The 27,966-nt window shown below is 37.1% G+C and overlaps 1 protein-coding gene across 1 annotated transcript; it reads left to right on the forward strand.

Annotated features, from left to right (window-relative positions):
• Nucleotides 1-157: 157 nt before the first annotated feature.
• METTL8 (methyltransferase 8, tRNA N3-cytidine) lies at nt 158-27,966 on the forward strand. Its single transcript, XM_069861146.1, has 10 exons — nt 158-279; nt 6,189-6,344; nt 10,182-10,273; nt 14,946-15,337; nt 15,919-15,968; nt 18,400-18,463; nt 18,797-18,936; nt 22,220-22,326; nt 22,419-22,484; nt 23,641-27,966. The coding sequence occupies exons 2-10, from the start codon at nt 6,202-6,204 to the stop codon at nt 23,853-23,855; spliced, it is 1,269 nt and encodes a 422-aa protein (XP_069717247.1). The 5' UTR covers nt 158-279; nt 6,189-6,201; the 3' UTR covers nt 23,856-27,966.

Raw genomic sequence — 27,966 nt, forward strand, 5'->3', positions numbered from 1 at the left:
CACACCCAAAGCATAAACCACGCCCCTTTTCATAAAACCACGCCCCCTTTCACAAACCACGCCCTTTCCCCGCGCGCGCCGGGAGTCGCGTCGCGCCCGGACCTCCCCCCTCCCCTCCCCTCCCCTCCCCTTCCTTTCCCGCCGTGCCCCGCGGCGCGCGTTGCCCGCCGTTCTCTCGAGCGAAGGCGGGGGAGCTTGGCGCCGCGGGGCGAGGCGGGGCCTGCCGGTCCCTCCGCGTGTCTGTCCCTCAGCGTCCCCGAGCGCGGGGTCCTGGCGCAGGTAACGGGTAGCTGCCGCCTCTCCGCAGCGTGGCGGGCCCCGCGGGGCCCCCGAGGCTGGAAATGAACACGGTTCTTCCATCTCAGTTCCAGACGGTAGCGCCAGCCTTGCCCTCTCGGCGCCTTCAATTAAAGGAAAACGTGATTTGTGCTGAGGCAAATAATTATCTTTTTTTAGGCGATACAATAACTCGAAAACAGGGTTGAAAACCAGTTTTAAGTGATTGAAAGATAAATTTGGAGACTGATAAAGGCCCCTTTGCACGTACGTGGAGACAGAAAGTCAACACGGCTCTTTTTTTTTTCCTTTTTCCTGTGTGAGCGGCCAGCAGAGGGTGCGCAGGTTAACTCGGAAGCCTTGTTGCTGGGCTCCCCTTTCCCATTGATGGTTTCCTTTTGGTGTGAAACTCGTCAGCAGATGAATTTAGTAAATGGGTTTCATGTTTTACCCTGCTGTACCAATAACGAGCAAAGACGTGAATTACCTCGTGGAAAATGGAGGAAGAGGGCAATAAAGGATTGAACAGAATACTTGCAGATCCCATATCCTACAAACACACTGATGTGCAGGAAGAAGTCTGTAAAATTAAACAGACACACAAGTTTTTACAAGATTATAGCCTAAAGCATCATTTGTCTCTTTACATTATGTAATATTTAAGAAATTTGTACCAAGAGTGCCTGGTATTGTCTTAATTTCTATTAGTCAAATTATTTATAATTTCGTTGTTTCTGTGTGTGACTTTAGTAGGTGTTACAGGGAATACCAGAACAATTAACACTGTGAATGTTATTATAAATAGATTTGGTACAAAAGTACAAATTGCATTCCAAGAATGACTCTAGAATATCAAGATGTAGTTGGAATGAAAGTATTCTTCATAAGTTAAAGTATCTTGATTTCAGTCAAAATAGTTTATTGAAGCTTCATTTTGAAGGCAAAATACTCTTTCATAGTGAAGTCAGAACGTCACTATTATAAACTGAAGTCATGCAGTTTCAACAAAACACTTGTCCTGATCAAAACAAAATCTTTCAAAATTCCAAAAATTAATAAAACTGTTTGGATGTTTTACAGCATCAGCATAATTGCTGCAATCCTTTAAAACTGATTTTCTTGAATCAGCATTTTTTATGAGCTGCTGTCAGAATGTTTAATCTCCTGCCTTCACAAGTGAAAAAGGAAATAAGTGCTCAGTTTTAGTTAAGTACAAAACGGATTACAGTGGTCACCTGTATCAACTTTATCCACATAATTAATTCAAATGAAATGCTTTTTTGGGTTATCTACTGTTCACATTTATTAAATATTAAGTAAATAAAAGACATCTCTATTTCTAAGGTAACTGTTTTTTCCTTATTGACCCTTCTTGTCTCTGTGGTCTTGCAATTGCCATTATTTTATCTCTAGAAGCATTTTTTTCAAACTGTCTTCATTAGCTTAAAAACATGTTAGCTAGTATAGTTGTATTCCCTCAGTACCGAGGAGAAAGCTTTCTTTGTTTTCAGTCTTCTGAGATCAATAGATGTACATGCCAACAAGAATTAATGTTGCAGTTCATAGTCTCAGTTGAAGAACATTTTCCTTTTTTTATGGGAATGGTATGACTGCTTCTTAAAAATAAAGGAATAGAAATACAACTGTAAAACCTGTAGGTTTATAAGGTAATGCAAAAAAGGTTTATATAGCAGAATAATTCCAACTGGAGTATAGAGATGGAGAATAGCTGAGATACAATTCTCAGTGAACACAAAATTAGGAAATTAAATATTTTTTTTAATGGTGAAGGGCTTTTAGCACTCTGCTTGTCCCTAGTAGCTGATTGTCTGCTTTCTTATTTTTAGAAGGGATTACTTAGTGCCTACATATATTATTGTATCTCAGGTAACGTACCTTCAAGTTCTGTTGCTCATCTCCTTGATGCATGTGATTCCACTAAATGTTTTGTTGCTTTTCTTCTGGATGCGTGGTGATTCAAGTAAATGTTTTCAGTAAATAAGCAGTTTTATCTGCTTCCCTCCTTCCCTCTACTGTTGTATAAACTATTTTCTCTTCACTTGACTCTGTTTAACAGGCAACCAGGCAGGTGGTGTAAAAGCAGGCTCTTCTTACTCAGCATTTGTGTACATGTGGTTAAAGTTATATCTAGTGGGGTTTGTTTGTTTGTTTTGTATCTGCTGTTGCTTTATAATCAATGTTACCTGTATCGTCTGTACAGGAGTCTGAAAGGATCAAAATAATTTTTAGTTTTGCTTTTCATTTCATCTTGGCAGCCAGTGCTCTGCTATAGTTTTACTGAAGTTGCTGTGTGTTCACAGAGAGGTCTGCAACGTCTGTGATGATGATGCATGAGAAAGAAAAACAGTTTAGACTTTTAGGTCTGCTGAGTTTGAAAAGTTGTGAAATATCCTGCTTTTCAAATAAGCACAATTTTTTGCTTGGAAGACTAATCATGAAGTTCCAAGAGGCCATAGCTAGTCACTTGGTAGTATAGAGTAATAAGCATTCATTTAGTGAATGAGTCTGCTTGACAGTAGAGTCCCCTCCTCCTTCCCTTGACCTTGATTTGAAATATCAGGAAATATTAATATGTATACATTTTCTAAATAACCACTGGTAATTCCTAGTTATACCTTCTGTGTCACCACTGCCTTGAAGAATTATTCTCTCTGTGTCCATGATTGCCACTTGAATCTGTTTTTGTGTAAGGTGTTTTGAGTTTTAGTAGTGTTTGATGGTGATAAAACAGATCAGCTACACTTTACAGGAGAGCATTGGGCAATTAATTATCAAATTTTGTGTAGATAAGCTTCTAGATGCTAAGCTGAAGTAATTGTGTGAAGTTTGCATTTTCCAGTGTACTTTTCTGTCTAGAAACGTAACATAAGCTGCTCTTCCTAATATAGGCTATTTTTTTTTCTTTTCTAACAGAGACTCTGGAAGTAGGCTCAGTGATTGGACATGGAAGAAGTTGTTAGCTATGTAGTTGGAGATCAAAGGTCAAAATGTTTTCATCCAATAAATTCATTGAACTAGGTTCTTGGACAAAAGTGGCAGGTTACTTCTGTGGGTTTGGGGGTTGTATAATATATTGGAAATGTATTATTTCAGGTCAGTTGATATGTATACTTTCTACTGCCGGCCCACATTTAAAAAGCTGTAGTAAAGGTGCTGTGTTGTTATTTGGTGAGGGGAGGATTTTTAAGGCTGTTTTCTTAAGGTTTCTCAGCTAAACTGAGGATCTGTGTTTGTAACAATGACAAAATTCTAAAGGCTAAAAGGCAGTGCTCCACAGGGAAAAAATTTTATGTTGCTTTTCACAGCATGGTTACTAAGTGTGTTGTTTCTTTAAATTTTTTTGTTAAAACCAGATACGCTGCCACAAATTCTAGGCATTTTTAACTTCATTCAGTTTTATGTCCTTAAAGATGAAGGTTCAATTCCTTTGATTAATAGTCAAACCTAAAGCCTTCCTGACCATGGCTCTGAACAAGGAAATAGCTCCTAATTCTTTTGGGCAACAACATTTCTTGCTGTCATAGCTTCAGGTTATGATTGTCTTATCTGACAATGAGAAAGGGTATTTGCCTGTTTCATCAACAAAATCGATTAGAGAAACTGTTGAGCAATGACTTGCTTCTGAAAATGTAATTTAGACTTCCAAGTCATTTAGATGCTTTCTGAACTTTTAGTAGCCAGATTGCCTATTAATCTCATGATCTATGGATCACACTAACCCTCAGGGATACACATGCATGTCTCCGAGGAGTTCTTTCACATTTAACACTGGATGCAGCAGTAAACTTAACTCCCCTATGTACTCCCCTCTCTTTGGCTTTTCTTAATGTTTCAGAATTTATCGGCTAAAATTGTGCAATTATCACTCAAAGGATGATGTTCTCATAGAGAGACTTGCATCTCTGTATTTTACTGCTGCAAGATCATCTTAGTCATCTGACTATAATTCCCATCTGTGCATCTTTTCATGTTCTTACTGAGATATTTAGAAAGCCAAGAAAAAATATGTGACTTGCCTAGCAGCTGAATCATTGTATTTTATGTTGAATATCAGTGCTGGCACAGGAAATGCAAGATACTAACTCAGGTCTTTTTGAATGCTTGAAGGAGGAAGAGAATTTGTAAATGGTTTGCAATATAATAATGGAATCTTTATCCAGGCATTTCTATAATTTAATAATCATGGGTTTAGATCAGATTGTGGTTTGGTGTGTTGGAGGTTTTTCTACTTGTTTTTGGGAACATTGCCTTTCTATAAATTACACTTTCTGCAGAAATTGTCTCATAATTATTATTTCATAATATCCCATGCCTTATGTTATGAAAAATGCGTATATACGTTCAAAAGCAAAGCATGAACAGTTTGTAGTAGTTAAAGTATAGATTGGAATTGGTTTAGTTGCTGAGCCACATTTGAAAAAAAGGAGCTGTAATGAAGTCATTAACATTTTAAGAGGTTTTAGTTTTTTAATAAGGCTAGTTGTTACATGTTCACTCTATAACGATGTCCCATATCCTGGTAGCATTGCAGTCCCAGTATCCAAAATTTATCAGTGTTTTTATTTGGCTTTGACAGCTGAAATGCAAAGCCCGTTTTCTTTAATCTTTGACAAATAAGAAGACATCTTCATCATTTTCCTCTTTTTTCTGTAGGCTTAGACTAATGAACAGTGCCATTCTTAATGCATAACTCATTCAAAAGCACACCTTAAGTGAGGAATTGTTCATTTACTTGATTCCTTTGCCAGGCTTTGTATTGATATGTACAAATGAATCTTTTTACTCACAGTACAAGACTTGTGATCAAATAGTACTATTTTCTTCAAGATAAGAATCTTCATATTGTAACCAGTTTGCACAAAATGTTATCTAATAATGTCTTGTGCCTGTTCTTTTGTAACTACCTTTTGTATTTCCAGTGCATTAAATTTGTATGTGTGGTTTAAACAGAAGAAGCTCTCAAAAAAGGAGGAGAGGGGGGCAGAAAAAAAATAGGACTAAGAATAATTTTTAAAGTCATGTATAGAGCACTGGAAGGAAAAAAGAACAAAGGTATGTCAGGGTAAAAGTAGTAGTAGGGATATTTTGTTTTACTTACCTCTTAAGAGAGAGACTGTATTAACGAGGATACAGAGGAAAAAAAAAGGAAGACAAAATGCTGGTACTAGCCACATGTAATTGTTATATCTCATTATTAAAACTTTATGAAGAGATTCAAAGTAAAGTAAAATATTGCAATATAAGACAGAATTATGCATGTAATAGAAAAATCTCAAGCACTTTATAATTTGCATGAACAGGACTTTAACATTTAAAACCGTTTCAAAGAGGGCATTAAACAAGGATCAGGAGACTACATGGTAGAAATTTTGGAAGGATTTCTGGTGCATTATGTTTACACTTGGAAAAAAAAAATCTGTCATTTTTCATCTAGAAGTGTAAATCCACTGTCACAGTTCTAGAATGAAATCTTTTGAAGGTGGTTACCTAGTGAGTGGGGTGAACAATGTCGATCTCAATGACATTATGTACCCATTAGAACAAGTGGTTGGTTTCTTTACTGCTCACTTCTCTTCTTAAAGGTACAATGTCAAACTTGCTTTATTATTTTCCTATTTCTTCTCCTCCCTCCACCTGACAGAACTCTGCAATGATGCCAAATAATTATCTTTCAACTAGTTTCATTCCAGTAGCCTATTTTGGGAGCATTTGGGCTTTCGACACACTGAAGTGATGTTGCTATTTTCTAAAATGCATTTAAATTGATATTATAGTAAAAGATTGTTGCTGAAGCTGATATTGGTGCTTGATTATTTGACCAGTTTCTCATGTAAGTGACATAAACAATTAAGTTACTGCAAAACTGTAATTTGAGTTAATTGTGTTTTCAGGTCTCTGAACAAAATGAATTTCATTACAAGGCTTTCTGCTTTGTGTCTGAGGAAGAGCAAGATGCAACAGAGGCACCAAAGTAGCAGAAGACCAGCTGTTCCACTTGGATCACGGATTTTAACTGATCCTTCTAAAGTTTTTGAGCATAACATGTGGTGAGGTGTTTCTTCAAGGCCGAGTTTCATATATTTTTGCATATTATTTACTGTGATGAATAATGGTATCTGCGTTCATATGAATCAATAGACTGCCAGAATAGATGTGTAAAAGTAGGGCTAAAGAAAACTAAAGAACAGAGAATGATACAAAACACGAAGTAATACAGAAGTGGTAGAAGGACAGAAGAGCATCTAAATCTATCTAGAAAGTAGAATAATGTCTACCTAAGTTATCTGGAAGACCAGGATTTTTTATTTCTACAGTTCATAACTTAAGAACAAGGAATATTTGATGAGAAGTGGGGAATTTAGAAGCTACATAGGAAATTATTTTCTATGTAATTTAAAATACTTTTTTGAATTCTGCCACACACAATTTCTGAGAGCAAGGATTTAGTAAAATTAGAATAGGGACTGGATGTGGCTAATGATAACCAGTGGGTAATATCATGTAGGAGTAGCAGGTGAAAAGTTTCAGGGTTTAAGCTTACTTCATTAAAGTAATCTGCAGTTCTTGCCCCTTCCTCAGAGGTGTTCCCTGCTGGCAGCTGTCAGAACTTATTGGACAGGCCTTTGTTTTGAAATGAGGTTTTCAACTTACTGAATTTTTTAAAAACCATTAATCTTTTTAGTAGTACATTTTAGTTAATTGATTTGTTTTACTTTTAATCTCAATTATTTCAAAAGTTTCGCTAAAAATTTTGATGAATAAAAAAGTCTTATGAGAAGAATGTGACACTGAAGATTGTCATCTGGTTAATGAAGTGGTATCTTCACTATTCTTTTTAGTCTCAAAATGTGGGCTTATCTCATTACGTAAGATCTGTAACTAGATCTGCCACCTATTACAGTTTTCTAAACTAGATGTCCCCAAGCCATCAACCCAAACACATACTACCTTAAGGCCAGATCTGGAGTTATTTGTACTTGCTTGGTTAAGTTGCTTGGTTAAGAAAACTGGAAGCTGGCTCGTTAAGAGCTTAAAGTTTATCTCCACATTTTGTAAATCTATATGTGGTGTAATTTGCAAGTGTCTTCCAGGCTCAGTACTTCCTCATAGGTGGAAAAATTCTTGTGTGAATGCGGATTCAAATGTAGGCTATACAGTCAAGGTAGGGACAGATTTTAAGAAAAAGATCACCCTTTTTCCATAACATTGTGCCTTGACAAAACTTTTTTTTTCATTTTTTAATTCCTTTCCAAATAACTGATCATGTGTAGCTTCTGTTTTCTTGCTAGCGTTCAGTGACAGTCTAATACAGAATTATCAGACTATGATGCAGGTGGTTGCGATGGATTGTGAAGATGGGATTGGAAGGAATAGGGTTGTTCAGAAAATGAATCTTCAGATGAATCCATGTAGCTCAAAAGAGAAAACAAGTGAAACTCAGTTGGAGCAGAGGTTGCATGGAAGTGGGAAGGGTCTTGATAAATCAAGAACCTGGCTATGAAGTGGGGAAGGTCCTTGGGTCTGATGCTCGCTGAATCAGCAAGGTTCTCACTAGGGAGACAAGGGGGATCAGGATGACTGGTAGTTGAGCTGAATAGATAATGCAGTGTGAGCACAGGAATTTCATCTTCCCTAGCGTTGATGTATGAGGATTTATGTCCTTTTGTTTTCCAATTATCATCTTTGGTACTTCATAAAGTGGCATCCTTCTTTTTGCCTGTGTGAATTGTCAGGGAGCCAAGAGCTGCTGCCATTGCTGCTAGGAATACTAAGCAAATTGAATTTAGGAACTAATGCTTTAGATATTTGCTGTGGTGCTTTTCTGTCATTTTGAGAGAGGAGTAATGAACAATGCTAAACATTGGAGCAAAAAATGTCTGCTTCTATTCAGGTTTGTAATTGGCATAGTTTTTGCATGTTAGCTTTCAGAGAAAAATAAACCCTATGTTAGCAAACAAGTTAATGCAAAAGGACTAAGTTGAATAACCTGCACTGAAAGTAGCATTGCTTGATCACATGTCAGGCTTGCTCATGTTAACAGCTCCTGGTGTGGTTAAAATGGATAGCTTGCTTTGCTGCTGTCATTGTTCAGCTTAAAGCACTTCTGCATTTAAACACTTCTGTGCTTAGAATTCTTCTGTATTCTGTGTTCCTGCCAGCTTGTATTGCTGAAAGAGCTGCCTCATTTCAAGCATCCAAGCTATGTAAATAGTTTGCACAAGAACTAGGCTATGTCCCCTCTTCTGCAGATTTTGATAGAGAGGCACTGCTGCAGTCCTGTTGTTTGAAGTCGTCTGTGTAGAAATTTCCAGCAAGGAGACGAAAGATCTTTCTTCAGCTTTATGGACTTCCATGGAGGGACAAGAGGAAAAAAATTTGTTAATGGTGATGGTGGACTTAAGGCACCTATTATGCTGTGTGTAGAGCCCTTAAGGGTTCTGACAGACACATGATGATGGATTAAAATGGATCAGCTAAAGCTTATACCACAGCGAGTCATCTGTCAGAAGGGCTGACTGTATATTATTGCCATCTGAATAGTCCTGGGTTTCAGCTTGCTAGAATAGGTGGTCAAAATCAGTTATATCAGTGAGGGAGGCAAGTCTTACCAAGAGGATGGCTGCCTAGAAATGTTTTGGTCATTTGGTTTTATTCTACTACCACACGTCTGTCAGAGCCTTGATGCTGCACAGGAACATTTGGTATACAAACAAATACAGGAAGGGGAGAGGCAACCTGCTGGGGACAATAATGAGAAATATTTCAGTAAAGATGCGGAAATCAAGTCTGAGTCAAGCAGGCAAATACATACCAATTAGTCTCCCACAATTAGCAAAAGAGGAACAGTGAAGGTCTAACAATTAAATTACCTGTATGTCACCAAGCATGGAACAGGAAGATGGTCGTTAGCTTTTAGAGGCAATCAACTCTCTTCAAGTTGGCACCTGTTCCTTCTCCCATAGTAACCAAGGGAATTTTGGTCAAGGGCTTTCAGTTAATTGATTTCAGTAGGATTAGAATCTAATGGATTACTTGAATTATATTACATAATTTCATCTGATTTCTGAAACTGTTCAGACTGGATGATTTGGAGGGACAGCTAATTTCCTTTTAAAAGCTGCAAACAGCACGTTTTTGGACATTCACTATTGTGGCCTGATCCAAACACAGAATCATCAGGGAAGGTGGTTTAGTCATCAGAGACAGATCTTGGCTTGGTTCTGTGACCATTTAATGGATAAATATAACATTTAGTGAACCCCTTTACACAAATATGGATAGCATAAACTCTGGAACCATTATAGAACTGCTTGTCTTTTCTTAGGAATGTCTGATTCTTTTATCTAAATGTTTCCCTTCTCTATTCCTCCAATAAGTAAGGTCCTGTCCACCAATTCCACCTGTTCCACTTGAATAGGCAGATTATGCTGCCTGTTTCAGGAACAGCTGATTCCTTTGCTAAATATTCTTTGTTACTCATTATAAACAATAGTAAGGTGAGAAGGTATTTGTTGGTAGGTCTATTATTATATCTATTATAGCTAAACACAGTCCTAATGGGACACTCGGAAACATTCCTGTAACACATACATGTTAATCCTATTATTAAGACAAAAAATGCATACTACTGCAGCCTCTTTACAGTTGGAAGATTTTTCTTAATCACTTGAGTTTTACCTAACTAGTAAAATTAATTAATTAATTTTTTATCTGTCATACACTGAAACTTATTTTTTAACTGTCAGTCTTCTTGTGGCCATTTACTTGCATTCAAAAAGAAAATATGTTTGAGAAAGCGTTAGTTAATTTGTGACTGTTTTCTCTGGGTAAAAATATTATTAAAAATCCTATTTAAAGGCTATCTCTTCAACTGCCTTTTGCAGGGACCACATGCAGTGGTCACAAGAAGAGGAGGAGAATGCCAAGGAAAAAGCAGCAGAGAACTCGCTTGTGAAAGTCCAGTGGGAAGACCAAGGTAACAAATGCATAACAGCTTGGAAAAAAATCCCGTTTTAATACTGTTTATTAAAGCTTTTAAAGGTGCTTTAAAATCCAGGAACATACTTCTTAGTTCTACGTTCTAAATTTGCTGTTTAGTGGGTTTTTTCCTCCTCTGTTGCCTTAAAAGATTGTGTTTTTCTAGCAGTTCCGTTACTTGAGCAATTTTGCATTTACGGGCAACGAATTCTGTCTAAACAAAGTACAACAGTATGGTGCAGTTGTAAGTTCTGGGTCCTTTTGCCAGTCTTCAGAATAAACTCTTACCTTGCAGGACTGTTACTTCATTGAAGGGAATTCATTTGCAGCAGCTGGGATTCTGGGGATGAAAGTTCTCATATACAATATTCAAATGCTTTTTAGTGATTTGTGGACTGTTCAGAGAGCTAATGTTTGTACATTGCACCATATTTCTGTTAAATGCTGTGAAAGTTGCACTAGTCCCAGGTGGGCCCAGCTTGCTGCCTTGCCCAGGCTGAGCTGGGAGTGCTTCAGGAAGCAGCGTCTTCACTTTGTGTGGAAGGCGTTCAATACATCATGCAGAGTCTGCTCTGTAAATGATTAAGATTTTTTTTTGCCCATCTTCAGAAGGGAAACTTAATGTATTCTGCATTTCTGAAGAATGTTAGGTCTAGATTCAAATTGGCAAACTAAACCGTAGATGTAGTCTATCCTAGACTCTAGGATAGTTATGTATGGTAAAGCTGAGTGTCAGCTTGATGGTAACAGAGAAGGCTGAATTCTTAATTTGTTCCTTTATTAGAAAGATGTTCTGAAAACCATAACTTGGGTGTCTTTGGCCTCAATTTACTTAGCATGTCTTGAAGCTATCAAATTAGGTAGTGTCATTATGATCCTATGCTCAGCTTCATTGATGTAACTAGGGCACATGTTGGAGTTTACTTAAATTAGCTGTGAATGTGTCTTGGATTGTATGCCATTCATCACTTTGAATGCTCTGGGATTGTCATTCTGCCCTTTTCTGTTACCTCTTGCATTCTCTATCAAAATACAGGAGTACAATGTTTGGTTTTCAAAAATAACATTTAATATTTTCATTTGGTTTGTATAAGAAATTGAAAAAGAGCTCATAATTGGAAAGTAAGCTGTATAACTACATGGCTCACAGAACCTTTCATTCTTCATCTACAATCAATTAGAAGTTAGTTTGTGCTGGTGAGAAATGGAATAATCAGGCATTTGTCTCTTGCCAAGAAATACAAGAATACAAGGACATTTCCTATGAATACTCCTCTGTTCAGAACTTGAATAGGTGAGCATTGCTGATAGCGTTCCTTCAGAAAGCTTCAGCTTTATTCTGCAAGTGAAAGTACATTTTGTCCTATTTGTGTAAACAATGAACTAGACTGAAGCTAACGAGCAGGTTATTTTAGGGCCTTGGAAGCTACAGAAAGGGGAAAAAGACAAGACAGATTTCAACAATACTATTATGTCACTGAAAGAGAATAGTTCTGGTGAGCCTGGTTCTAACCAGGGAAGTTAAACTGAATGAACTCATGATACCACCTTTAGGGATTTGATTTTTCTTATTAGCACGTCCGGTTTCTTCTCAGGCATACCTGTTAATATTGAAAGATTCTGTTAAGGAGAAAAATCAGTTGGCTAAGTAAGGGATTTTTTTTCTCAGAAACTTGTATGTTCATTTGTTTTGCAATTTTTAGATGCCTTGGAAAATCTGGTAGTCAGGCTACTTAAATATGCAAATGAAACAAAAAATTGATAATAAAACTCTGTACCTGGTTATTACACAGTGGAGCAGGCAGTGAAAGTATGGAAAGTAAATTGTTCTTTTGCTTGAAGTTATGTAATACCCTACCAATATGGTTTGAAAGGCTGACTTCAGCCATTGCTTTCCTTCAATTCTGAAATCTGAAAAGCTTAATGGGAATTTTAGTGGTTCTCAGCAGACTTGTAGAAAAGTAGTGGCAGTAACCATGGGTGATAATGATTTAAGAACCTTTCAGCAGAAGATTTGTTTTTTATAGTGAAGCTGAGCACTCTATGAATGTGCAGCGTACACTGCTGAAATCTGATACATAGGACCTCAATCAGCTCTACACTTATATTATAAAACAAGTCTGTACAATTACTCTGCATGGCTGGGTGCTGCCCTTTAATAATACAGTTGGATGTATTAAATGTTAAATTTAAAAAATTATGCGGATTTCTAGGACAAGGCATTCTGCCACCTCCTTGCCACTTCCCACTGCCTGTCTGTGTCTCTAATGATAATTCTCAGCCTTGTTTATCTTTGAAAAACTGTAGCAGTTTAGGGAATAATACGTTAAGATTTAAGTGAGAGTGGTAGGAGAAGTGCACCATGTATTTATTCTATGCCTTTATATTACAAGAACTAATGGGTCGGTGTAACAGAATAGGGGCAAAATAAAAAAGGCAACACATTACATGATATACACTTAGCAAGAAGTGCCAAGGGTAACAAGAAACAGTTCTGTAAATGCTTTGGGAATGAGGGGAAAAAAAACAAACAAGAAAAAGATTTGGTTTGGTACTCAGATGGGATGAGGAAAGGAAACCCATCAACAAAAGGGACACTGGAAAAGCTGTAATTCTTATCTTTTTATCATCCTTGCTTTGAAAGGGTTAGCTGCAGCTCAGTGACTAGAACAGTTAGTGCTGGTTAGAAGGAGGAAAGATCTTGTTCTTCTACTGAGAAAGAACAGGTTACCAAGTACATCCATAGAGTACATGGATGACTGGGGAAGCAGAAAAGAGTGTATTTACTTTTTAAAAAAAGGGAGGTGGGAAAAGAGAAGAGTCAGATAATTAGTTTTAATTCCTGGAAAAATGCTGGAAGAGATAATCCAGAGCTTGCAGACACTGGGTTTGGAAGAAAAAAGGAGATGAATACCGGCCAACAAATGTTTTTCAAGAATAAATCATGTGAAATCAAGCTAATTTCCTTCTTGGAGAAGGTTAGAAGCCCTGGGGATAAGCAGAAAAACAGCAAACGTCCTGAAATTTATCCTTAGTCAGGCTTCTGACTTGCTTTACTTGACATTTTCATAAGCAAGTTAGGCAAGCGAGAGCTAATGAAACTGCTTTTGGGCGAATGAATGCCTAGAGAGATCCTTTCAGAATGGAAGGCTCTGCTGGGCAGAGAAGCATTTTGTTCCATGTCCAGTTTTGCATGGTATTTTCATTAGTGACCTCAGGAACTGGGAGACTTGCAGATGATATCGAGGGAAGAGAGGTTTCAAGTGTGGTGAAGGACAGGATTAGAATTCAGAAAGATCTGGACAAATGTTGGGGAAAAAGGGATCTGAAAGTTATAAATTTGCTAAAAATAAATACACAATGCTTTGCATAGGAAAAAAAATACCAAGTTCTGGAACAATTGGCTAGGTAGTCATTTTGCAGAAGAAGATCTGAGTGTTGTGGTGAATCAGCAGCTGAATCAGCAGTGTCACGCTGTTGCAAAATGGCAAACTGGGAGTTATAAACAGGGTTACAGCCTGTAAGCCTCATAAAATATTCCTTTTGCTCTGCGTTGATAATGCCTTTACCAGAACACAGCACCAAAAAGTAGTAAAACAAATGGAGAGAATCTAGAGAAGAAAAATGAAAATTCTCAGTCATCTAAATGCTGTGACTTCTGTGGAAAGCAGAAGACAGTTTAGATAATCTAGAAAAGAGATTGTTTGTGGGAGACACAGTAAAAGACTTCAGATAAGTAAATAGGTGTTGCTAGGAGAAGTGAGGAATTTTTGCTTTATTTGCTTGGTTAATGGGACAAGAATTACTGGACTTAAATTACAATAAGGGAATTCCAGATTAGGTAGTGGAAAAAGTTTCTAACTGTACAGATGGTGAAGGACAGTAATATATTACTGATGAAAGTTGTCAAACCTATGTGAAAGGTGGTATTTTAGGAACAAGCTGGACAAATTTCTGTGGAGAGGATTATGAATTCCCTAACTGTGTGAAATCCCTTCCAGTACTATTCTTTGATATTCAGTTAGAATGTTTTATGAATAGAAGTTTACACAAAGGTCTGTTCTAAGACTCTCTAAAGTAAGAAAACCAGTATGTTGCTTCTGACTGTATTGTTTTTTGTCTAAACAGCATTGTTGGACAGAGTGAATTACTGTCTATTTGCTATGTAGTAGCATTCATCACTCCAATTAACAGAACTGGATTTCTAATTGGTGGGGGTTTTGAGAGGTGATGAGCTACCAACAAAGTTGCAATTTCATAAATTGTGAAATTAATTTTAATTTAGTATTTCTTAAATAGAAAAAACGCAGAGAATGTTTAATTTAAAAGATGCATTGCTTTCATAATTTGAGGAATGAAAGCCTAAGCAAATTACGATTGCATGTTTTGGTGATGCTGTTCTATTATGTCACTATATTTGAAAGAAAAAAAAGATGATACAGAAAGCCTGTCTGCCCCATCCTAAGTGACATAAAATCTAGTTAAACCCTTATGGGAGTTATTTTGAGAACATATTAAGGTAAGACCCCAAGCCCATATGTTTGTATTTAAATGTGTACAATGTGGGAAACTATGGGTTTTTTAAACTGTAAATTTGGGATCCAAATTTAATGTTGCTTTATTATATCTTGTAGCTAAGCTCATATTCATGTGTTTTGTTTTAATTTCAGATAAATATGAGAGAGAAGCTAGTAAATATTGGAATGAATTTTACAAGACTCATAAAAGTAACTTTTTCAAGGATCGGAATTGGCTGTTTCTGGAGTTTCCAGAAATTCTTCCAGAAAGAAAGAGAGAAGAGTTGAAATCAGAAGGAAGATCTTCAGAAAACACAAAAATGAATAGTACAAACAGTTTTTCACACAAAAAAAAGATTTGTGAGGAAGGAGAAAAATATTGCAGGAAGAATTATGAAGGTCGTTCTACTGCTGCTCAAGGAAATGCATGTAATAAAAACCAAGGAGAATCACTTACTGACAATCCACAAGGTGCAAACTGTAGAGAAGAGCTTGGCAGTCTAGAATCCTTCCCTGGTAGTGGTGCCACTTATAGAATACTAGAGGTAATGCACTGCAAATGTTCATGCAGAACTTCACTTAATTGGTCAAAAGTCTGATCAAGACAGTAACTATCAAGAAAATAAACACTTAGAATTTGACATACTGTATTCATTTGTGGTAGAAAGTTTAAGAGAAACCTAGGATCTGGGCTGTGTTTTCCCTTTAAAGTTTCTCTCAAATCAGAGTTTTGGTCAGATTGGTGGGGTTTCCCCAGCCCCCAGTGGAAGTGGGGTTTCATATTTCCTAAGGAAAGTTATGCCTTAAAGTGCTCTGTTCTTAAAGTACTCTGTCTTGAAGTCCAAGTACTTGATGCATTCTCGCCAAATGGTGAAATTGGACAAGAATGTTGAGTTTTCGTATGCAGTTTGAGAGATGGATTCTCTCTTAACTTAGAAAGACATTGAGGACAAAAGAGATCTTAGAAGTTATTTGGGAATTGTGGTATGGGCTGTTTATACCTTTTCTGTCCAATATCTTCAAGTTCAGTGGATCCTATCCACCAACTAATTTAAGACAAAAATAAAAGAATACGAGGTTTTATTTGCTTGTTTATTTTACCTTTTTATTTCTGTCCTTATTTTAGGTTGGTTGTGGTGCTGGAAACAGTGTCTTTCCTATTTTGAAAGTTCTATGGTACGTAGTGCTGGATTTTAAAATACAAGCATTTTATTCTTTTGTTCTTGACTTCTTAAAATACTGGTGCTAGGCCAGTGCTGCAGGAAGTGTTGAGTGGACTGTTTTACAACCCTGAAATTCTGACTGGTAGTAGACTACAGATAATGTTGATAGACTCCTCATACTGGTCAATCCTACTCTTGGGGGGACCATATTTGCTGACAAGGTTTGTCTTTAGGTGCATTCAGACTGATTTCTTGTAGTTAATCTCAGGCCAGTGAAATATTCTCTTGTCTTATATGTCACCATAAAGCTACCAAATACCTCTTCAAAAGGCCAAAATTAGAGACAGTAGATTTTGGCATGTGATCTACTCATAAGAAATTGTATTATTTCTGAATTTGTCTGGTAGTCTTTGTCATATTGCTTCAGGTTTTAGTGTCAAGGAAGGCACAAGCCCTGTATTGCATTACTTAATTCCTTGAAACATCTTAATCTACTTAGCTTCTGATTTCAGAAAACGCTGTTACGACAGCATGTCCTCCCTTCCATATAGGCAGGAGGGTTTTATTGGGAAGTCTGTGTATGTATCAAGGGTTGAGATAGATTTCTTTTTATTCGTGCGTCCAAGAGCTTGAGTATGGCACAATTGGTTATTCTATAAATGAATTCTGATTGCTAGCATCAGCACTATACAAAAAATACTCCATTTTGCAGATATGGAAACAGAAAGTGGAAGTCTAGTGACGCGCCATGGTCATACATGAAACTTATTAGTGTTAATAATGCATCTTCATTCTACAATAAATTCTTTGCTTTAGACAGCATGTAATGAAAGGGGAGCCCTGTTTCAAATGAAAAGTTCGGAAAGTAACACTACATAGGGAAAAGATATCAGGTGTCTGTATTAAAAAAGACAAGATAAACTTCCTATTTTCCCCACAGGAGTCATTAGTCATAGGTTGATATTTCTGAAAATTAAGAATCCAGTCAATTAGGTATTTTTTCCTGGAGATCTTTTTTCTTGTGCAAATCTTTCAGTCAGTCGCATTGGTTGGTACAGTGAACAGCTCATGCATTTGTCTCATATATGCCCTGATGGAAACATCTCTTATCTCTTAACAGTCCTAACTTTATAGCACATTTGGGTTTACTCTGAATTTAATAATGTAAAAATTGCCTTTTGTATGCATATAAAAAGAAGACAGTGTCAAGCATGAGTGTAGCCTGGCTACAAAAAAATTTTCCACTTAGGTTTGTAATGTAACTTTTAAACTCCTTCCTATTACTACTTTTTAATACAATGCATCATGAAATCACCATCCAGATCAATGTATGTCTTTGTTTTAAGTTGACTTTCTACATAGCTACTATTCTGCTCTAAAAAAATTGAAATAACATCCTACCGATTCAGTCAGCATAACCTTCTCCAAAGGACTGTCTGGGTCCAAAGGCTGGCTGCTTGTCCTTATCCATGATAAATACCTAAACTAATCAACTCTCATGGTGGGCACAGAGCTGACAGAAGTTTTGTTCAGCAACAAGGATGGAATATATTTTGGTCCACCAGGGTTCTCCTGTTGAGCCTTCAGCTGTGTATACTATTAGATCTTCTAGGCACTGCCAGAGGTCATTAATTTCCTTTCTAAAGAAACTGCCTGTCCAAAATCTCAGATTTTTTTTTTTTTTTTTGAGAGATCATGAGTTGACCACGGGTCATCCCTCAGCAGGTTTTGAGAAGCTTGCTCAATTTCTCTCAGGAGTGGTTTTTAGAGATGAAAATAATTTATCCCTGGAGTTACTTGTATCTGATAAATGGTATGAGGAAATTTGCAGCTGGCTTAGTCTTGGATGGGAAAGGAAGGGAAAACAGCAATACAGGAAATTCTTATTCATCTGGACTTGCAAAACAAAGGGGATAATGGAGGGAAACAACCAATACTGCTTAATCTAATCAACAGCACAGCAAGAAGGCACATGGGAAACCAAACCTCTACAGAACTATGGATGACTTCTGCAACAGCCTACCCCTGCCCAAAGCATATTGCTAATTAAACTGCATATGTGGGCTAATGATAGAGACTTAATGCAGTGCTTCATTAAAAAAATGTGACCTATTAAAGTGCATTTATGTAATACAGCATCAGGACATTGTCATCAGTCCTAGCAGCCCTCTGTGACCTTCTTTCTTTTCGTTTTCACTTCCTCCCTGACAAGGCTATAATTCTCCTTTTTTGTACTAACTGCCTGTTGATATTCTTATGAATTTGTCTGCCCTATTGGTTCATTACGAACTATGTAGCTTTCCATGTGCCAGACATCAATAAGGCACGCTTGATCAAACCTGTGGAGAACCCCAAAAGGCCCTCTGTAGTTCCTTGAACACTGATGTAGACTTTAATCTTTTACAATAACAATTTTTTAACTGATGTTGGGTTTGTTTTCCTAGCAATACACCTGGAACCTTTCTGTACTGTTGTGATTTTGCTTCAGGAGCAGTGGAGCTGGTGAAGGTAATTCATATGCTTGCTTTAGAGTACCTTATAAGCCTGTAATTCAGGAGGCTGCCAGGAAGCCGTCTTCATGAAAAAGAACATGATGGCTTTGACAACTTTTAACTGAAGTTTTCCATATTCCAAAGAACAAAGTCTTACTCTATGCAGAGAGGAATGAATACCATCAGTGAGCTTGCTTCTCAGCTTGAATAAGATACCAGACAGAATAGGCTTTTATATTGGATGTTTTACAATGCTGAATAATTGAAGAAAAAAAGTTTCTTGAGTCACAGTAAACGTATTAACTACTAACTGTTCTCTCTGTGCCTCTTTTCATCTTTTTCCTGACAGTCACATTCGTCCTACAATTCAGCCTGGTGTTCTGCCTTTGTTCATGATGTGTGTGATGATGCTTTACCCTATCCTTTTCCAGATGAGATCCTGGATGTCATTCTCCTTGTCTTTGTGCTCTCTACTATTCATCCTGACAGGTAAATGAAGACTAAAGGGCAAAGCAAATGGGTTAAATTGGTTTTATCACTGGAGATTTTCAAGAAGATGATCAATCTTTAATTTATTATTTAGTAAGCTCCAATATATATAAACCAAGGTATTTTAAATGCTGTTTCCCATTGTCAGGCTTTAAGAGAAAAGCCGGTCAGGCTAATTCATTAGTGAGCCTCCTGTCTCCATCAAAACACAAGGGTTATATTGTAACTAAATACATCCCTATTAAAATAAAATTACAAATTAAAAACCAGACTCTAATCTTCTAGAAGGAAATTATTTTTAATATCAAACCAAAACATTCATGACTTAACACCTTACAATGTGTTGATAAAGACTTAGGTTGCTGATTTAGCCACACACAAATGCTTACATTACAAAGGCCTTTTAAGCCAAAATGTATTCAGAATTTTGTAATCTATTTGAATTAAGAAAACTTGATCTAATTCTCAGGGATAGTTTTATGTTGAGTGCTGTTAGCCTTGTTAATAAGGTCTAATGAACCAAACTTTATGACTGGAGACTGGCTGTTTGTGAAAATGCCCTTTTTTAATAGGAAAATGCAAAAGCGAGCATGTAAGTTAAACTCCTTGACTCTTCCTTTAACCAGATCATGTGAAGGGAAATGCAGGTTGTATATGTGGTAATACATTTATTACTTTAGGAATGTTATTAAAATGGGCTTGGCAAGCAGAACAGTATTTGCTTGAGTCTGATAACTGTTTCCCTGCCTTAGTTATTAATGATTAGCTTTACAGAAAAATCTTTCACATATAGGATATTACCCCTTCCTGTTTGTTCAGAGATGAGCACATGAGTCATGCAAAGTCTGGGTCCAGATTTCAAAAACAATTCAAGCGGTAGATTTCAGATCTCTAACTGCAGTGATGCTGCCAGGAAGAAATTGGACAATAGAGGCACATTCATTCAATCACTTAGCCTGGAGAAGTAGTAATCAGAATTTCTGTCAGAATTTCTGTGGATCTTTTCCTTTTATTCGCTTGAGAATGTGTTGGTCTTTTTTTTTTTCGCTCCCAGTGTCAGCATCTAAAGTCTGACATGGTTGCTTTTGGGTGTGTGTATACGTGTGTGCACATAAAGATTTCCGTGTAATTATCTGTGTTGTAAGACCCACTTTCCAAAGATTTGTTAGTTATTACTGTCATCTCATAGAATTAAAATGACTACATAAATGCAAATGTAATCCAGATTCATCTTGCTCAATATACATTTTTTTCTGGAAACTTTGAAAGTGGGAAATGAAAAAGAAAACCAAGAGAATCATGGTGCAGAAATTATGTACTTTAGAAACCTGGAAAATATACATGGGAGGCACACCTTGGTATCTGCTACCATTGTTACTTAGTGATTTCTCTCCAGGCTGTTGTGTTTGTTTTTTGATAATTGCTACTCTTTTACCCCATTTTTAACACACTTCAATTCTGCTACAAGGCCCCTCTGAAAGTCTGTTGCAGAATTTGAGAGGGATTAAACTTTATTCAAGCTACATTATTAATGTGTTCTAGTCCCGTGGGATGAGGTTTCTCAAAGCACTTTCACGTTTTCTGCATGTACCTTTTTTTCAATGTGCACAAAACTTACATTTGTATAGGCAAAATCTGTAACCTGCCTGTCTTGAACAGTCTCTAATTCTTAGGTAGTGCTGCCTTTTCTCTCTGTGACAGCACACTTGGTTGCCCGTGTTGAGCACGAACAAAGAGGACAACCTTAAAGGGACTTGGATTCCTCTGAGGGAATTCCATGCTTAAGAGTGTATGCTGCTTTTTGTTCTTGCTTGTTTGTTTGTAGATATGATCTTATTTTCAGTTGAACTGCCTCCGAATTCTATCCCTTAAAAATTAAGGCAGAGTGCCTGCGCTGCTGTTGAGTGAGGACCAAAGACATTAGTGCTTGAGTTCTGACGTTCTTGTGGCAAGGGGCTGAGGCCACCTCAGAGACAGGGATAGTGTAAGGATGTTCTCTTGGTGCACCGTAATGGTACTCTGATTTTGTGAAGTTAAGTACTACTTACTCTTCTTTAGCTCTTTTCGGGTACTGCACCCTGCATTGCCTTTCTATTAATTTTGTATTCAGTCTGGCTCCATGTCTTCTACACAGCCTGTCTGCTTCCCAGTGGGAGGAGGGATTGAATTATGGAAGTGGATTTTTCTACCTTGCAGCCCGCCAGGTGCAGACTGCCTTTTGTGATCTTTCATGACTGGAAAACTAGAGTCCTGTAGTTTATTCTGAAAGAGTGAGGCAAACCCAATCCATTATTCATTAGTAATATATTTTGCAGAGTAATGCAAATGTGTTTATAAGAAGCTCCAAGGTAAGGTTAAAGAGAGGAATGAAGATGCTCTGGTTTAGTGAAAGGAAGAGTAGTGTGTATGGTACTTACTCCTATCATACCTATGGCAGTCTGTTGCAGTCTTGATAAGGAAAAGCTGATGTTAAATACCACAAAGATTCACAAACATGTCAACATTTTGGAGAACGCAGATTTTCCTTTTCTAACTAGCAATATCTCCAGATGGAGTTCTGCTAGATTCGTCTTCTGAGGTGCAGCTCAGATTCTTCTTTCTATCCTCAACCATTAGGCTTGGAGATACTGATTTAGTAAAGAAATTGGGTAAGTACCGTCTGCCTTCCAGGCCTTTGATTTGCTTTGTACATCAGGAAGACGCAGTCTAGCTTGCCAATGCACAGAGCTAACTGTTCATTCTGCGTGACCTTGGACTGCATCAGGGGAGGTTCAGATTAGACATCAGGAAAAATTTCTTCACCAACAGGGTTATTGGGCACTGGAACAAGCTGCCCAGGGAGGTTGGTTGAGTCACCACCCCTGGAGGTGTTTAAAAGATGGGCAGATGAGGTCCTTAGGGGTATGGTTTAGTAGTGGACAGGTATGGTTGGACTTGATGACCTCAAAAGTCTTTTTCAACCAAACAATTCTATGATTGTTTGTCATGTATCTAGCTGTCCCATGTGACCCATATACTCAATCTGTGTTTTATCCATCCTTGAGATTTTCTTGAAGTGAATGAAAGGGTCCCCTTTTCTCTTTCCAGAATGTTAGTTACGTTTCCTTTTAAGTTTCTAGTTTAGAGGCTTTTTTGTAAAGTTCTTCCTGTTCACTAGCGCCTGGCCTTTTCATAGTAAATGTAGACACATCTTCTCAGTGAAGTTTCAGAAATCTATGTATATTCCAACCGTTTAGAAAAAAAACAGTTTACAAATTTTACCTGTGTGCCTTCTTTTTTTAAGGATGCAAGGGGTTGTAAATAGGTTGGCTAAACTACTGAAACCTGGAGGAATGTTGTTATTTCGAGACTATGGAAGATATGATAGAGCTCAACTTCGTTTTAAAAAAGGTAATACTTGGACCCATTTGTAGTTCACTGTTCATTTTAATTCTTTTCTTAAAAAAATCCCATGCTTTTTCATTACTGTTCTAATTTCTTAGGTCATTGCTTGTCAGAAAATTTTTACGTACGAGGAGATGGAACCAGAGTCTATTTCTTTACCAAAGGTATGAAATTGTGTAGTTTTATAGAAAGGGTTGAGTGTTTCTCAAGGCTATTTGGGTTGTAAAAGCTGATCTTAGAACAGAAATTTAAATACGGTTTTATTTGCTTTATAAAAAAAATCTCTGTTTTTATGAAGCCCAAAGCTAACTGTGGTATGAAAAATCATTCCCTTTATGTGTGCGCTTGTTGCATCTGGGGTCCTGAAAGATTACTTGCAGACATCACTGGAATTCCTTTTCGTCTAAGCATCTTGTGTCTGGTGGTATGCTCAGATTCTATTATTTAAAGGGATAATTGATTTCTTTGTTAAAATTGAGATAAACATGCTTGGAAGGACAGTTAGTAGCAGTGCTCTGATAGTTTGTTGTGCTGTGTTGATGAATCTGTAGAGTCTGCTCTTCATGCAGGAGCTAAACTGGAATTCCTGCTTGTGGATACTGTTGCTTTTTGCCCATTCGCTCGCTTGGTTCTGTTGGCAGTCTGTTTAGACTGGTATGTTTTAGCTCAACTAGTGGAAACTGAAATTGAGCATCACAGTATTTCAATTCCTGTTTTCGTTTTACCCTCGCAACTTAGACTCTAAGCAATAGAGATGGATCAGGATTTTTCCCAACCTGAGTAATTTTAGAAGTGAGAATGAAGATCTGGGACACGTATGGGAAATCACTTGAATTCAAAGAGCATTCTTAGTTTTTAAGTGCTTCTTTTGTTCTTACTCATGACAAAGAAGCTTAAAGTTTTCCAGTGGTGTCTGATAAGGACAAAATTATGTTGGCATTAATGTGTAGATTGTCATTTGGCAGGTGAAATAGCTTTATCTTGATAATACGGAAACAGTGACTACATGGCTTGCATCTGATTTTCCTTAACTCAGGCATACTGAGCCCTCTCAAGAAGGGAGATCTATGAATGCCATGAATGATAACCAATGTGGTTCAGGCCTCAGCATAACATTTTTTTACTGTAATATTAATGGAGAGCTGTGAAAATTAATTTCTAACAGAACACTTACAAGCACTTTCCTTGATCTGCCAAATTACAAACCAGATTCAGTTCTATCTTTGGTTGAACTGCAGGTTGTTAATTACTGCATTCTACAAATGTTTGGGTTTCTTTTTTTTTTTTTTAATTGCAATAATTCTTCATATGGGAAAACAGATGAGGTATGGAACATGTTCAACTTGGCTGGATTAACTGAAGTACAGAATTTAGTTGATCGACGATTACAAGTAAACAGGAAGAAAAAAGTGAAAATGCAGCGAGTTTGGATACAAAGCAAGTTCCAGAAACCATTGCCACACTCTCTGAATAATCCTGAAAAAACATGGAAAGGCACCCTTATAGATAATGGGACCATGAACTCCAGAGACTGAAGCAAATTTGAGTATGTATATTTCCTACAAATCTTGCGTTAGCCACTGAAAAGAAGAAATATATTGAACTTGAATCCTTTCCTGGATTTTTTTTTGTAAATATATGTGGATGAAAATGATCTGGAAAAAAAGAAAAAAGCATTCCTGACTTCTGCATTATATGCAATAAAGGGGTATGCTTTAATTTATTTATAACTGTGACCAGGCACTGTTTTACTTCCTTGAATATGAATAGTCAATAAATATAATCATGTATCTTGTTCCTGTTGAAATTCACAATATGTAAAAAGTTTAAGACTGAAGCATAATTGTTTCAGAGATATGGAGAAACAGAATATCTTTTCTCATTATCACTACAGGCTGGGCCATGTTAATTTCTGAGTCTTGTTTCTTTTATCCACTGTGTGTCTTGCAACTGAATTTCCTCTTTGGGTGAAATTTCTTGATGCATAAATAATGAAGACAAAATCTCTTTGTGATTTGCATGTAAGTTGTTATTTCATACTAACTGCATGTGATGTGCACAGGTATCAGATCAGTAAATGATTGGCATCCCCCACTGTGACTGTCCTAATCCTCTGAGTCTCCCCTTTCCATCTACATGTTCATCAGAAACATGCCAAACTAGAGTTTCTATAACAGCTTAGAGACACATACATCATATTTAAAGTTCCTTAAGTTGTAAGCTGAACATCATGTAGAAAAGAATTGCCAAAATAGTTCTGAAACTAAGTCGTTGTTAACATTTGCCTGAATAAATACATGCATTATTTTTATCCTATGTCAGATACATTGGAGAGAGGAGTAAAAAGAGTACAGAATACATTTTATTAATATCGTTATGGGGTAATGTAATCAGACTAAAATGGCAATCTGCATGGCAGCTGAGATATTTTTGTTGTTTACAGACAGAGGTTGGTTTCTTAGAGCCTGGGTCTTAGAAAAAAGACACAATAGGTTTTGTCCTGACCCTGTGGAAATACAGTAAAATAACAGGACTATTCTAGTATGTAAGGTGCTTTTAAGTGGAAAACCAAAATGCAAGCACTGTTTTTGGATGCAGACCATGATAGCTGCTGACCTAGTATTTAAAGATGCCACTTCTGCTATTTAAGTCTAATTTTACAATCAGTTAGCTGCAAGCATTAGAAGGCACTTCAACAAGGATATAGAATGCCTGTTATCTATAACGCATGTGGGTTTGAGTGCTGTTAATATAGTGACACTCTCAAAATCTCTTTTCTTGCTTTTATTTTAGTCTGAAGGGTAAGCATGTCACAGCTGACAACCCATTTTTTTGCAAGTTGTTAGCTGGTAGGTTAAGGAAACTGATTGTTTTCTAGAAAAAATAAACAGATTACCTAAGTTAAGATGCTAACTAAGTATCTTCATCCCCTTTGACAAGATGAGAGACCTGGTTCATTTCCATAAACCCAGATCTGTTTCAGGAATGAGGTACAATAAAGGGTCTTTGAGTGTGAGATCTGATCCTGCATTTCTGGTGTATTCTAAACTCCCACTAGAGTAAGGTACTGTTTTATTAATTAAGTGGCTTCGGAAGCTCTGGTTAGCAATGGCATTATTGTAACCTGCAATAAAACTCTTCTGGTATAAATCAAAGGTCAAAACATACTGTGTTTCTTCAGGCCCTAAGTTTTAAGAAGCTGTAACATCTGCATGGAAATGTTTAATTAGGTTGCTACCCTGTGCTATTAATTGTGACTTCTGAGTATAGCTCTTAGTCTAGTACACAGCATTTTCAGTAGTAGAATTTTCCAGGGGGGTGATGGTGATGATAAGCTTTTGAGCATTGAGCAGTCTTATTCATGTGTGTGACATAGATTTTCCGTGTTTGCTTTGGCTCTCGCACTGATATGTTGATTCTGGCAAGATTTTAATATGCTGTCTTGTTAGTTTAACAAAAATGTGACATCAGAAGAAACCAAACCCAGAATTCTTTTACAGCCTTGAGCAAAATCGGCTGTTTCTTTTCCACACCTTGCAGCGTAAATATTGGCTGCCTCTTTAAGAATAATGGTGCCTGTTTTAGAAGTAATGAGATCAGCTGCTATTTGTAAGTGTAGAATATCCACTGTAAAGTGAACTGTAACTAGTCTGAACAGCTGTAAGATTGGTAGAAGGGGAAGTGGACAAAGACATTGTTCCTGATAAGAACTTTTGGATCTGGGTAAGACTTTCTGTATTTTGGCTTTGTGACATTTCAGGTTTCAGAAAGCCAAATCAAGGACATATTTTTCAAATGCCTTCAAATTATCTGTATTAGTTGGGAAAATTAATATTACAATATTGGCAAAAGAAAGGCAAGTAGAAGTACTGAAAGAAAAAAGATGTAGACAACTACATGGGAAATGCAGTTTAAAATGGCTTATACTTAATTAATTTCTGGGGGAATGAAAAATTAGGCCATTGTAAAGTGTGCCTAGTATAGAAAAAGGCTTTAAGTTTCACTTTTGAAATCTGAAATTACTTTAATCAGATCTGAAATCTCTAATTATATAAATTAATAGAAATAAACATTATATAAATACTGAATGTTTCAATTGCTAATCGCAACTGATTTTGTTGTTTGTTTTTTTTGGGTTTTTTTTCCGTTCAGCATGACTTCCTATGCTGGTATAGCACTTGTGAATGTATAAAAATGGTGATGTAGAGAAAGACAGTCTTGTTAGAATTGAGCTTTGCTTCCACTGGCTTTGGCTTGCTTTATCCACAGTGTGTACATTTTTGCCTGTCTCCACTGGTATCGAATAACATTTATGTATAGGAACACATGAGAACAGTACTTAGTGTTTTAGCTCTTACTTTTAGTTTTTGAGCAAGTAAAAGACAGATACAAGGTCAAGAAAGTGACCAACCTTTTTTCCTACACTAATTGTGAAGTATCTAGTCAAGACCAGTTAACTGATATTAAAAATGTTGATTTCCCCCCCCCCAGCAAAACCAAGTGCTTGTGCCCTATCTACAAATTCACTGAATCTGAAGAGGACAGCCAAAATGCAAGGCATTGTGGAGACAGCAGGAACTCTAGTGAGACTAGGGAAAAGTTTCTTGTATTGGAAACTGCTGTTTCTCGTTTATCTTTTGCTTGCAACTCAGCTAATCTGCAGATTCTGCTGTTTAATAAACTGACTAAAAACGTGTAACAAACCATCCTGAAATTTGTATTAAACACCAGTGGAAATCACTGGAGACAAACTTTGCTACTTCATTTTGATTTGTGGTGTGATCTTTATTCACTGCTCCACTGTGCTCTTTGATCTGTTGACATATCCCTCATTTCCCTTTTTTCCTGTGCATAGTAGACATTAAGTTTCCACAGGAGTTACATACACAAACATTTGCAGTAAAGTTTGCTGGCTGCGTTATTTCTGGGATCAAAGCAAGAATTTTATTTTCTTCTGTACAGAACAGATTTCTTTTTGGTTTTGTGTGAACACAATGAATTGTGTAGGTGCTAAATTAATATAGTAGTATTGCTGTATTTTTTATTATTTTAAGCCAAATATACCTTCGTGTATGTTGTTGGTACTTGCAGTGATAATGGTAGACAGATCATACATAAGCCATTTCTTCTTCATAGAGCATCTTCATAATGGGTGGTTAAACATTGCTGTTGTTAATAATACAGGTCACTTTGCCTTTCAGTAATTACCTGTAAACTTTGCTCTATGTTTGAGACAGATTGGACATGAATGGTTTTTTACATCAGTTATGTGCCAGTTGCCCTCCTTTGAGAATCAGCCAGAAATTGGACAAGTCCAAGCCTGTTAAAGGCACTACAGTTAATATAGGCACTAAGAACTACACAGGGTGCCATGACCATCTGAGCAGGTTCTTTGTCGTGCCTGGACCAGGCTTTGAGCTGAGAAGGGAACTTCTCTGTCCAGTGACAATCCTCCACGCTTTGCTAGTACCAAGCAGCTAAAAGAAGAACCTGCCTGATTTGAAAACCAGAGCCATACAGGCAGGAGGGGAGGAAGATGAAGGTGCAGCTCAAAGGCAGACAAGAGGAGTGAGTGTTTCCTCTCAGAACTGAGGTAAGAAAGAAGCTTGGGTGGACTGACAAAACAAGAAGAGTGAGATGCATATC

The sequence above is a fragment of the Phaenicophaeus curvirostris genome, chromosome 7, assembly GCF_032191515.1.
Source record: "Phaenicophaeus curvirostris isolate KB17595 chromosome 7, BPBGC_Pcur_1.0, whole genome shotgun sequence".
NCBI lineage: Eukaryota > Metazoa > Chordata > Aves > Cuculiformes > Cuculidae > Phaenicophaeus > Phaenicophaeus curvirostris.